The sequence below is a fragment of the Borostomias antarcticus genome (genome assembly GCF_949987555.1).
Source record: "Borostomias antarcticus genome assembly, chromosome: 3".
NCBI classification, from domain to species: Eukaryota; Metazoa; Chordata; class Actinopteri; order Stomiiformes; family Stomiidae; genus Borostomias; species Borostomias antarcticus.
The window spans coordinates 27,677,743-27,691,362 of NC_140236.1; the positions used below are offsets into that span (position 1 = coordinate 27,677,743).

Genomic DNA, 13,620 nt, shown 5'->3' on the forward strand with positions numbered 1-13,620 from the left:
CGATCATGTATAGCCTTTCTGTTTCCCAGCTCTCTTACTGTCCTCCTTGTGTCTGTTTCCCAGCTCTCTTACTGTCCTCCTTGTGTCTGTTTTCCAGCAGAAAGTGGAGGACAAGGAGGCCAATGTCGCCCAGATTGTGACGGTCCAATACACAGACACCTCAGAGGAAAAGTGAGTGGACATTTATTTTACTAGTATATATTGTTAGATGTAATAGTATCAAAGTTATTATAATGTTGCTGTACTGTAGATGTAATAGTATCAACGTTTATTATAATGTTGCTGTACTGTAACTGTGTTTGATTGATTTATCGATGAAATTCACATCATACTGATTGTAGTGTTGACGACAGCCTCCCATTGGGGTTTGATGCGCCGTTCCTTTTGTATCGGAGCTCCGGATTTGGCGCCCGGGACGACATCATATCCCAGTTGAATGGGATCAGAAATGCGAAAAACCCCACTTTTGCCTCATCTTTTTAGTTCTAGCCAAGTTAGCCATTGTTTAGCAACACCAGTTGATAACAACGAACTACCTGCATGCTATTTTGCACGTACGATCTTCGTAGCAACATTGTCCTCTGATAGACGTTAGACAGTAGTGAGTGTACGACTGATTTAATCAAATCAAACTTTATTTGTATAGCAAATTTCATACACAGAGGCAACACAATGCGCTTAATGAGACACAAATAATACAGAAGCGCTAATAAAGTCTTATTACAGCTTTCACTTATTGTTGAAGCACAGAGTATCCATCTTGATTGACGAGGTCAGGATATAATTTTTATACCAAGTAAAATGGCAGAAAACCAAGTTCAGGTGACGTATTTGATGACGATTCTGACGTCGACCTCGGGAATCCCGACGTTTCCGATACAAAAGGAACACAGCAGGAATCCATCTCAAGGTTTTACTGCCTATAGGCCTGGGCTTTGTGGCTTCATTCTTGGACCAGCCTCTTAGACCTGAGTGTTTTTGGCCTCACATAGTTTTCCCAGGTGTAAATCGCATCATAAAATAAGTCTGCCAACGTTAAACCAACATTACCTTGAAAATTGACATCTGACCTTTGCAGTATATCTGTCTCTGTCTAAAATGTGCATAACAAGAATGTCAATGTTATTTTATTTCTATAGCACTATTCATACAAATCAATGTAGCACATAGTGCTTTACATAAAAAGAGATGGATAAAAACATAAATTATGTAAACAGAATGAGAACAGATTTAAAAGAACCAATAAAATTAAAAGAATTAACATTACACAAATTAAGAACAGTTTAAGATATTAACGCAAGTAAAGATGTGGTAAGGATTTGGTACTATATTTGTAAATATAAAAATACATATATTTTTATATATATTTGGAACATAAGGTTACTTATGATCATATACAATGGTTCAGATCAAAACGTTGACAAAACTAGCACTTTTGAAAAAGTCTGATAATTGCTCTACCACCGTTTAGGTCATACAATGGATGTGGGTGGGCACCTTGAAAAATTGTTCAAAAACAAGTTAATCTCTCAATTTATATGACAAGAAGCTCACCGAGGGGATAATTGGTGTCCGTTGGTGTTCTGACATGAAATTCGCCGCAAAGTATGAATCCTGTAGGGTTTTATTGATAATTTTATGAAGTTCATTGACTTGTATTGACGCGACCGTTGTAGATGTGTAGATCAATCCGCAGAGGAGATTCAGGAAGCGGAACTACTTACGGTAGCTTTTGTTATTGTTTATGTTGCTAGGCTACCTAGTTTGCAGAGGTTTACACATGTATGTGCTGCGACTAAATAGTTCTATGCTAAATATTTAAAAAAGCCTTTCCAGATGAACTAGAATCTTACTTTATGGCGAATTATATGTCAGAACGCCAACTAACACCTCGGTGAGTTTCTTGTCTTTGAAATCAAGAGTTTAACATGTTTTTTGAATGATTTTTCACAGTGTCCACCCACATCCATTGTATGACCAAAACGGTGGTAGAGCAATTATCAGACTTTCTCAAAAGTGCTAGTTTTGTCAACTTTTTGATCTGAACCATTGTATATGATCATAAGTAACCTTAAAACACGGCTAAACATGATTTTTCCCTTTACTACTCCTTTAAGAGTTACCACGATCTCAGACATTCTCAGGTCCTCTGTCAGGGTGTTCCAAGGGCTGGGGGCATAAGAACTGAAGGCTGCCTCCCCATGCCTCTTAGTCCTGGCTCTATGGACCATTAAAAGCTCAGTGCCAGAGGACCTGAGGGACCTACTAGGTGTATATTTTAAAAGCATGTCTGACATGTAGGTGCATGATTTTGTATGGATTTATAGACTAAAAAAATAATCTTAAAATCTATTCTAAAACTGACGGGTAACCCGTATAGTTATTTTAAAACTGGTGTGATGTGATCTGGTCTTTGTAAGAACACGTGCTGCAGCATTTTGAATCAGTTGGAGTTGACTAATCACTTTTTTTTGGGGTAGACCAGACAGGAGAAGCATGCGTTAGTCTTTCAGTATCAGTCTGGGAGAGGAAAGGTTTCATCTTGGCAAAGTTTCTTAGGTGCTAAAATTAGGTCCTTGTTACATTCTTTATATGGGCTAAGATCCAGCACGACACGATGAGTTTCTTACCAGGCATTTCGTATTCAGTGTTTTTAAGTGCACCGATAGTCTCTCTCTCTCACGTTTTTCACCAATGATCAATACTTCAGTTTTGTCCTGGTTTATCTGGAGGAAGTTCTGTGACATCCACACATTTCTGTCAGCAATGCATTCTATCAAACGGTCAGTTGAGCTGTAGGGTGTCACCAAAATGTAGAGCTGTGTGTCATCAGCATACAGGAGCTATGGTAGCTAATGTTGTTCCTTAACGTAAAAGGGTGGAAGACCAAATATTCATAACATGTATTCTTAACATGTCATTATTAGTGGTCCTTTGGGTGTGTGCGATGGTTCTATTTGTAGGCCTTTATAACGTATTTCTTAACCACATTTCCCTCATACCTCTGACATTCTCACTGTATAAATCATATTGAGGGCCAGTGAGCCATTCTCAGCAGCAAATAGAGCCTATAATTGGTTTGAGATAGTTTGTTTGTTAGAGACGTAGGATGCTAAGAATGTGGGTCTGAGGAAGAGCTGGGAAGGCTCGAAATGTTACACGCTTGTGTGTTAACTCAATAAATATAGGCTATTGGGAGCTATACCAGTGATCAATCTCTTCTTTATTGCTGACGTTTCTCTGTCCAGCACCTGGATTTTAGTGCGGATGTGCGTGCCTTATACCTTTTTCAATGCTAAGAATGTGGAACTGAGTTGGGATGCACAAATATGGCCCTGAAAGACTGTTGGGTTTTACCTTGGCATAATCAATTGATTGGCAACATAGAACTTTGGGGGAATGAAGTCCAGGACCTCTCCTTGGCTGGTGCTGCTAAGACCATACCCAGACTCTCCGAACACTGTAGACATGAAAGCACTGTAAGGACAGGTCGACTCTTTGAGTGAATAGGATGCTATGTTGTCTGGAGCAAGTGAGGGGCTCAATTCAGACAAAGTATATTTTTGACTTGCCTTGACTAGATGCATGAGATTATGTAAACTGGTGATGGACAATGTGTAATTCATATTTAAAGTGTTGAAGAGGATTTTACCCTCAGTTTTTTCATAATTAACATCAATCAGCATCAATCATCCGTGGTTCGGACCTGTCAAATCGGAACGTTTTCGTTGCCATGTTTTTAGGTTTTGTCTGTTGTGATTGTGAATGCTGAAAAATACATGATTGTTCTCACTGCAGGAGCCCAGGCAGTGAGCTGCAGGTGTACTATGCTCCTCACCGAACCTACAGCCAGCTCTTCGAAGAGATCCATCGCCGTGGTGACACTTTCTATGTGGTGTCTTTCCGCAGGGTGAGCATTAAACTTGCAACGATCATACCGTACTATTCACATATCATTCATATAGTATGTTTTGTGTGGAACAAACCTCTTATCTGACAGCAAACTTGATAAACCCACTGGCTGCTCATTACAGAACGAGAACTGTTCTTGTTCAGATTTAAAATGCATTGTAAAATTAGGGGGATTTAGAAGGATTGGTTTCTGGTCCCTTTACTTTTGTTTCCAATTGCATCATTTCCATGTCCCTTAGCCAGTCATAATGTGATGAAAAGCCTGATTGGAGACAGATGGATTGGGGTTCCAATCATTAATAAAGGCTGAAACATGGGAATGATTGTTTTGGCCTCAGCTGTCTGCACGCTCCTCTTGGAGAAGCCAATCAGCTCGTGTGAAGGGAGAGAAAATGTTGGTACGACTGTGAACATAACTGATGCGACTCCATGGTGATATACCAGGCGACAGGACATTTACATCAGCCCGCTCTCACCTCGGTGGAGAGGTTTGGATTTGGGAGAGGAAAGTGGGGGCGTCAGGGGTGAAATGTTTGACCCTGAACACACCCAAGGGTGTAGGTCCCCGTTCCAGTCGAGCTCCACACCATTTATAATCATCAAGACTATATGTTTTAGAATTTCAGTCACAACCAAATGTCACCATTAATCCATCTTCATTCAGAACGCCTTTTTTTCTGCGTCTATGATTGTATTCCTGTTTTAAATTATCCATCTCGATGTGAATAACACCGGACAGCGGGTTCCTGTAATTGCTTTTGATCTTCTGACCGATGTAGCCTGCTTGGAGGGACTTCTCCTTCGTACACCTCTTTCCTCCAGCCTTGACAAACAAGAGGAAACCTATTAAATAATCACCCAGGAGTCATACATACATTCCCTTCCAGGAACCCCCCTGGTCTCTTCCCTCCTTCTAGACTGCACTACGCTTACAGACATTCTATCCTGGGCCCAGAAATGAAAAGTCCACTTCCTCCTGAACTACATTGTTTATTGGGAAAATAATGTTTGAAAATGACTAATTCGACTTAAAAAAACAGCCTTGTTGATGTGAAACCTTTGTTGGTGTAAATTCAAGCGAGGACATGTTCCCTGCAAACACATGTGGTCATGCTCCTCAGATGACTCCTCAGTATTGAACTCTGCTAGAATGGACCAGATGACTCCTCAGTATTGAACTCTGCTAGAATGGACCAGATGACTCCTCAGTATTGAACTCAGCTCTCTTGATGTTGAGCTCTTCAAACCACAGGATTAGACCAGGACCTGCCAGTTCAGTCCAGCGCACTGGAAGCTCTAGGTCCATCTTCCATCTGCAAGTCTCATGAGCTCTTCTCACCAAGGAAGTCACAGTTGTCCTGGTCAGTGTTGACATGGTGACGACAGGAACAATGGCAGGAATGGTTTCCTCTTGTTTACAATGTCAGTAGGTGAAGTGGCAATCTATCATGCCAGTATGTGACCTCAGCAGCACTAAGATATAGACATGCTCCTGTCCCTCCTGCCTGTGGCTCAGGGCCGTTAGGTTTTATTCGGACTATGGTAGAGATTGACACTGTAGAGGGTGGAAAATGGATAGAAAAAAATGAGTCAAATTTAAAAAGGGAGGGTTGCGTACTCCATAGCTCCAAAGCAAGTATACTTTATGTACGTTTCAGCAGAAAGCTGCCTTCTTCTGGGCTTTCACAAAATGTGAGTTTATTGTGTCCCTAGGTCAGCACCTCATCAAATTAGGTGTGCGTTTTCTTACTTTTTACCTCAGAAAAAATGAGTCAGGCGTCAGAGATTGAGGGACGCCATAACAAGCCTGGCCAATAGCCTGTCGGCTGACTAATTGTTACAGTCCCGTACTAGCTGTTCTCTTTGGGTTTATTTGCCTGTATTTGGTTTCCTGGGTTTCAGGGTGTGTATCCCTGTGTGAGGGGTGTACTTTTGTTTTCCAGCCCATTCGTGTGATGTTTTTATAAGACTGCCAAAGCTCTGGACTTCATTTGACATTTGTTTAAATTTCTTTAGAGCCAGGAGCAGTGGTCCCAATTTTAGTTCTTTCGAACTCTTGAGGAGATAATGTCACGGTTGGGGTGAAATTCTGATAGACCATTCCTTAGGTTTGAGTGTTAGGCTGTAGTTTCTAGTCTGCACTCTGGCATGGTGACATGTGTGGCTCTGCGCCACCTATGGCTTTGTTGGAGTGTGAAATGAGTTGAGGCGATGGAAAATGTGCTGTGGCTCTTGACATAACCAACACGTTGAACCGTGTTTAGCCTCGTGGTAAGTTTGTGGTCACGGTCATCTTCCCGGCTGTTCGGCACCTGTGTCTTTATGTAAGGCTGAGACAACAGTGAGGTGGTGGAAACACTGTGGTTACCGCAGCCAACGTCCAATAAGGTTCCAGCAGCAACATCCAATAAGGTTCCAGCAGCCTGATTCTTGTCACGGCAGCTCCATCCATGGAACGGTACTGCAGGTCTCTGACGGGGGGAGCGGTACCGGGATCGGGTTTGGTTGCTCCAGCACCTCTCTACCGCCACGACCGCCCCGTGATTCTCTCTCGTCTCCTCTCAGCCGTGTCCTTACGCTGCCCCCCTCCCTGACCTTCTCCACACTCCATTCCAGCCAGGCCGCCACCCCATACCAAGCCCCGCCTCCACCGTCCCCTCGTTTCGCACCACTCTAGCCCAGATGTCTGACCTTCCTGCGCATTCTTATGTTCTTCCAAGCCTCCCTGTCCCGTTTGGGTCACTGTCGGCTCTGGCCTCTCCGCACTGTAGCTCTCCCATCCCCCGTCCCGGGCCTCCACTCAGCCCCCCTGTTCTTCATCCCCTCAAACCGTCGAGCGTCGGCTGCGGAGGGTTCTGATGGCGATAGCAGGCGGCTCTAATCGGCCTCAGCGGCAGGCTCCAGGAAAGCAGGAGCTCCAGGGAGATCAGATCCGCTGCATGTTCTGGGGAGCTCCCCGACTCCTGCTCTTCTCCTTGTTACCTTCTCTCCACGTGCGGGATTTTTAATGGCTCTTTTTTTACTCATATTCCCCGTGGCCTGGTTAACTTATAAAAGAAGCATGTCCAGTTTTCCATCTGTGTCCCATCGGCTCATCTCATCCCTACGGGAACATCAAAAATTCAGGTCCGACGTTTAAGTTACCGCAAGTTCTGTCATGCATGGAAAAGGAGACGATCTGAGAGGAAAGTTACACTATGGTTTTGATTACGAAAGCTACCTAAGTTGGGGTTTGGAGTAGAGCGAGTGGGACGAGAGTGTGATGGTTTGTGGCGTGTGCAGGGAATCTCAAAGGGGCTGGCGCACACCTGCTTGCTATCCCACCAATGTTACACTCCACCATCTTCTGAACCGATGTGGGTTATCTTGATTTGTACTGCTGTTTTTAGAAACCAAGTTCCTGCTTTCCATGCACACACACGCACGCACGCACGCACACACACACACACACACACACACACACACACTCACTCACTCACTCACTCACTCACTCACTCACTCACTCACTCACTCTATCTCTCACACACACACACACACTCACTCACTCACTCACTCACACTCACTCACTCACTCACTCACTCACTCACTCACTCACTCACTCACTCACTCACTCACTCACTCACTCACTCTCACACACACACACACAAACACACACACACACACACACACACACACACACACACACACACACACACTGCCTCTCCCTATCTCTCTCTCTCTGTTCCCCTGAACAGATGGAGATATGGCTGTAAACAGTGAGAACGTTTTGTCTCAATCTCACAACTTAACCATTCAAAACCTTTGAACCGATGAGCAAGAAACGAACCCATGTGGGAGCAGTGTGACTTCTGAATACCACGTTTATGAGCCTCATGGGCGATATGAGCGGCTTTTATGTGTGCTGTTGTCATTGGCAGTGAACTTCTGAGCTCTCTGAGTCTGTACCCCTTCAGTGATTTTAGTGTTGGTGCCCCGTTGCTACATATTGTGAGAGCATTGTAGATGTGCGCTTCACATGCATTTGTGCTATAGTTACTGCAGTATGCAGTAGTTACCATTGACCTTTTCAAAAGTAGAGCTTTTAGTAGTGGAGCTGGGATTCAATAACATGATGTGCAAAGCCAGAAAAAAGGATTTCCAGTCAGTCACAGTGAATTCGTATGATTTATGTTGTTATTCCTTTGTGTGACCTCTGACTTTGTGTGTACTGTGTTCTCAGGATCACCTATTACTTCCTGCCACCAGCCATATCAAAGGAAGTAGACCCAAGATGACTGTGGTGCTGCCAGCCGTGAACATAAATGGTAAGGGCCACGATTATACACTGATGTAAATATTATACAATGACATAACTCTGTTTACGACCACTCCTCCCACGTCTTTTTTCCCCTCTTGGGTTTGTTTACGTTCATTGATTACTCTGGGTTTTGTCTCTCTCCGGCTGCAGTTAGATTTAGGGTTGTTCCATATCCAGACATTGGAGCGTTACATTATTCCTGAGTGTTTGCCCCTCCAGACTCCCCCCTGACAGACAGCGTCTTACTTAGTATTTACAGATCTCTAATTCCCACCGGTTGGAGGGCAGTGTGGGAGCTCCACGCCAGGCTAAGCACACGGGTGACATAGAGGACAGACTCTACTCACTGCTACAAACACTTAAGCAATACATCTGGTCTGTCCAATGTGACTGTTCCACTGTAATTGTTTTGTGCGTGGCTGCACGCCATGGACCCCACAAATCAGCCCTTGAGAGGGCTAGAGAAACACGGTCTTCACCGGTGGGGGCAGGTGGGTAGCCCAGAGAGGGGTCCACAGCCCCCGACCCAATATGACGCGAGGGGGCGGAGTCTTGCCACCACGCCACTGTCCACACCACAGACCCCACAAATCAGCCCCTGAGAGGGCTAGAGAAACACGGTCTTCGCAGGTGGGTAGCCCGGAGAGGGGTCCAAAGCCCCCGACCCAATTTGACGTGAGGGGGCGGAGTCTTGCCACCACGCCAGTGTCCACCCCACGGACCCCACAAATCAGCCCCTGAGAGGGCTAGAGAAACACGGTCTTCACTGGTGGGAGCAGGTGGGTGGCCTGGAGAGAGGTACACTGTCCACGACCAGCTCTGACCCGAGGGGTCGGAGTCTCGCCACCACGCCACGGACCCCACAACCCAGCCCTTGAGTGGGCTAGAGAGACAGGGTCTTCACTGGTGGGGGCAGGTGAGTGGCCCGGAGAGAGGTACACTGTCCACGACCAGCTCTGACCCGAGGGGGCGGAGTCTCGCCATCACGCCACTATCCACGCCACGGATCCCACAACTCAGCCCCTGAGTGGGCTAGAGACACACTTGTCTTCACCGGTGGGGGCAGGTGGGTAGCCCAGAGAGGGGTCCACAGCCCCCGACCCAATATGATGTGAGGGGGCGGAGTCTTGCCACCACACCACTGTCCACACCACAGACCCCACAAATCGGCCCCTGAGAGGGCTAGAGAAACACGGTCTTCACCGGTGGGGGCAGGTGGGTAGCCCGGAGAGGGCTCCACTGCCCCCGACCCAATATGACGCGACGGATAGGGCCTAGGATATAGACAATTAACTACCGGTGGAATGGTGATGGAGCATCCATCGGGGACCCACTGTAGGTCCGCTAGCATTGTGTTATATAGAAAATTCCTACATATTACATCCATCCATCCATCCATCTACATATTACATCCAATTCTTTAAACATATTAGGAGGGGATGGAAGAGGTAACATTGAAAAAGAAAATTAAGACGAGGTAATATGTTCATTTTGATGGCAGAGATGCGTCCGTGGAGAGACACATGAAGAGGGGACCGTTTGGTTAGATCAATTCCAATTTGTGTAAGTGCTAAATTAAAATTGTCTTTAATCACAGAAGAAAGGTTAGGTCTAATTTATATCCCCAAATAGGTAAAACCGTTGTGCTCCAAAGTAATTGGCAATGACGGAAAAGTTAGCTTTTTTGCAGCAGAATTTAAAGGCATCAGCAGAGATTTTGACCAGTTGATTTTATAACCAGAAAAAGAACCAAAGTCCTCAAAGAGGTTGAGAACATGGGGGACAGAATTTGTTAAATCTGACAAATACATCAGAATGTCACCTGTGTATAAAGAAATGGAGTGAATGGTACCTTTTATAGAGATGCTTGATATGTTTAGATGCTGTCTTACAGCCTGTGCCAAAGGCTCTGAGAATAGTGCAAATAAACCAGGTGATAACGGACAGCCTTGTCTAGTAGATCTATGTAACGTAAACTCTGATGCACCAGGGTGTCCAGTTTGGACGCGTGCCGTGGGGTCAGCGTAGAGAATACGTATCATTCTAATAAAAGAAGGTCCAAAGCCAAAATGTCCCAAGGCCGCCCATAAGTAATCCCACTCCACACGATTGAAATCCACGAATTCTCCGCATCCAGTGAGAGAACTGCACAAGGCCTGTTTTGAGCTGAGGAGAATTCAATAACATGTAATAGTCTACGGATGTTGTCAGAAGCTGGACGACCGTTAACGAAACCGGCCTGGTCTGGATGTATTAAATGCGTAATCACCGTGTCCAGTCGGCGTGATAGAACTTTAGCAAAAATGTAAGATCCCAGTTTAAAAGGGAAAGAGGCCTATAGCTGGCACATTCAAGAGGATCTTTCCCCTTCTTTAAAAGAAGAGTGATAAATGCAGTTTTTTGGTCTCGATGAAAGGTGCCAGATATAAGTGAATAGTTTATTGACTTTAAGATAACTGGGCCAACTGCCTCCCATAAAACAAGTTAGTAGCTCAGGAGGAATGCCATCCAAACCTGGAGATTTTGCTTTTGGCATACCATCTAAAGCATCTTTAAGTTCTGTCAAACTGATAGGAGCTTCCAGGGATGAAGCTTATTCCACTGAAAGCATAGGGAGGTTCAGGGAGTTTAAGAAGACCTGTGTGTAGTGTTGTCATTCTGGGATTCAGAAGAGTATAATTTAGAGTAGAAAGAGGTGAATGCTGAGTTAATTTCAGAAGGAAGTGTACATCCCCAGCAGAATCTTTTATTATATGTATGGATGTTAGTTTCTCTGACTGCTTAGGTTTCCATGCCAAAAGTTTGCTAGGCTTTTCAGCATTTTCATGTATATGTTGTCGGGTTCTGAGATGTAAAAATTCAGCTCTGGAAGTAGACAATGTTTTATATCTTGCTTTAACAGCATCCAATTCATTATGTCTTCCTTCAGAGAAGGCAGATTTCTGAAGGGTTTCCAAGCCCGAGATTTCTCTCTCCAAAGTTAGTAATTCAGATTTACGCATTATATTCAAATGAGAAGAAAAGGAGAGACAAATACCTCTTATGCAACATTTTGTTGTTTCCCAGAGGGTATGTGGGTCAATCCCCAGGTGAGAATTAAATTCCAAAAATTATCTAACTTCCCTGTTAATTCTAGTCAGGAACTCATCATTCTGCAATAAAGATATATTGAAATGCTACCTTTTGGCCCCAGTGGGTCTAGGTAATAAATTGATTGAGATTAGAACGGGGGAGTGATCTGACAGAACCATTGGTAGAAAAGATGCATAAGATACATATTTTAAGAAAGCTGGGGAAATAAAAAAAAACAATCAATCAAAAACAAAAATGGCGAGGAGAGTAGAAGGTGAAATCTTTAGTGGACGGATTTCACAGACGGCAGACATCCACAATATTTAAGTCTTGTAAAAATGTTTTAAAATATATGGATGAAGTTCTACAGACAGAAATATTAGAGTTGGTAGAGTCCATAGGAGGGTCTATTAACAAATTAAAGTCACCTCCCAGGATAAGCCGAAGTTGTGAATCCCAACAGCCTCTGCTTCACCATGTCAAAGAAAAGGGAATTGAATACATTTGGGGCATAGATTGAAGACATGCAAAGTTTTGTCCCATTAAAGGAGTAGTAAAGGGAAAATGCATGTTTAGCCCTGTTACTTATGATCATATACAATTGTTCAGATCAAAATGTTGACAAAACTAGCACTTATAACATGTTTTTGAAAGATTTTTCAAGGTGCCCATCCACATCCATTGTATGACCAAAACGGTGGTAGAGCAATTATCAGACTTTCTCAAAAGTGCTAGTTTTGTCAACGTTTTGATCTGAACCATTGTATATGATCATAAGTAACCTTAAAACAGGGCTAAACATGCATTTTCCCTTTACTACTCCTTTAAGGGTTACAGTTGCATAACAGAACCTACCCTCCATATCTCCACCAGCTTTTATGATTTTTAAACTTTAAAGAGTTTCTTTTTAACTACAATTAATACACCCTTAGATTTATTAGAAGCACATGAGAAAGCTATGACCTTGTAAGTCCTTTTATTGAATCTACGATTGAATCTATTGAATATATGCCTCTTTCAGGTGAGTTTCTTGTATAAAGCCAAGATCCACATTTTTAGATTTTTAGAATTCTAGATATTTTACCCTTTTAACCAATACATTGTTCCAAGATAATTGTGATGTCCATTCATATTAAATAAAAGTCTCATTCATTCATGTGGCATACAAACGGTGTCTGCAAATTGGCTATTAGACCCTCACGCTCGTTTGAAGCCACAGAAACCGCAGACTATCAAATTCATACCCACCAAATAATGTTGTTTTTATCAGCATATGCACAGTTGACGGAGAGGAAGATTTAGAACGAAGCACTGCTTTAACTCTGCAGCTTGACGCACATCTGGTGTGGTGCCTGGTCTTCCTTCCTCAGAACCTTCCTGGTTTGCCATCATTTGCTCCCTGTTCTGATGCCTCAGCCTCTGATTATATGCTGGGCTATATTTAGTCACATTGAAGCGAAGTGTCAACCCTCTATCCAATCTCTATCTCCTTCTCTTACACACACACACACACACACACACACACACACACACACCTCAAGACAGGAAGCCTCAGTGAGAAATTGATGAGACAATTTAGCATAAATCTAGATGTAGGCCCTCTTTCATTTCAGAGACTTGCCACTAGTACTGTAATCAGGCTGTTAAAGCTATTGCTACTGGAAAGAGGAGAAGTGAGTGAACGAGCACAAGACTCATCACAGTCCTGGTTTTTATTGAGTACTCTTCAATAACCAGCTACATTGACCTGCTCAGACTATACCTTCCCCCCTTACGTGAAGAGCAGTCAACTGTTGAATTTGTCCGGCCCGCTGCTGCCCTGTAAAACCTCTCGCTGTTCCGAATCAGACCTCTCGTCTCACAAACCGGTTCACCTCTCAAAGACCTGGGTGACCCAATGGTCCCGCACTGCATCCAAAGTCTTTCCTCAGACCAAGAAACTGTTTTTGTTTGGCCTTAAATTCCATAACGTCATCCTTGCAGTTATCTCAGTGTTCCATTTTTTCTTGCTGAATCACTAATCATTATTAATCATGAATTCATGCGAAAGAACATGAACACAATGGTTCACATTCATGTTGTTGTGGTCGTCAATGCAGGTCTTAGTATTACTCCCTATTGAATGATGAAAGGCTGCCAGCGACCTCTGACCTGGCAGGGGTTGGTGTTTATAGAGACACATGGGTTGATAGGGGAGAGTGAAGAATTCTAGAGACCAATATGTTGTTCTTGGCCTTTCAACTGGGCCTTTATCTCTGTCTTTCCCTACGTTTCCCATGCTTTCTCCTCTCTCTGTCTGGCTCTGACCGTGGCATCAGATTCAATTAGCACTCAGCCCA

General features: G+C 43.8%; 1 protein-coding gene across 2 annotated transcripts in view; it reads left to right on the plus strand.

The window, feature by feature from the left end:
• atf6 (activating transcription factor 6) overlaps window positions 1-13,620 on the plus strand; it is a 43,741-nt gene that overhangs the window by 20,433 nt on the left and 9,688 nt on the right. Inside the window, exons 13-15 of one of the 2 annotated variants that reach the window (XM_084461626.1) lie at window positions 98-171; window positions 3,799-3,910; window positions 8,132-8,216. In XM_084461626.1, coding sequence (XP_084317752.1) covers window positions 98-171; window positions 3,799-3,910; window positions 8,132-8,216 — 271 coding nt within the window. The remainder of the gene's footprint in view (window positions 1-97; window positions 172-3,798; window positions 3,911-8,131; window positions 8,217-13,620) is intronic. The other variant, XM_084461627.1, reaches the window with a different exon arrangement.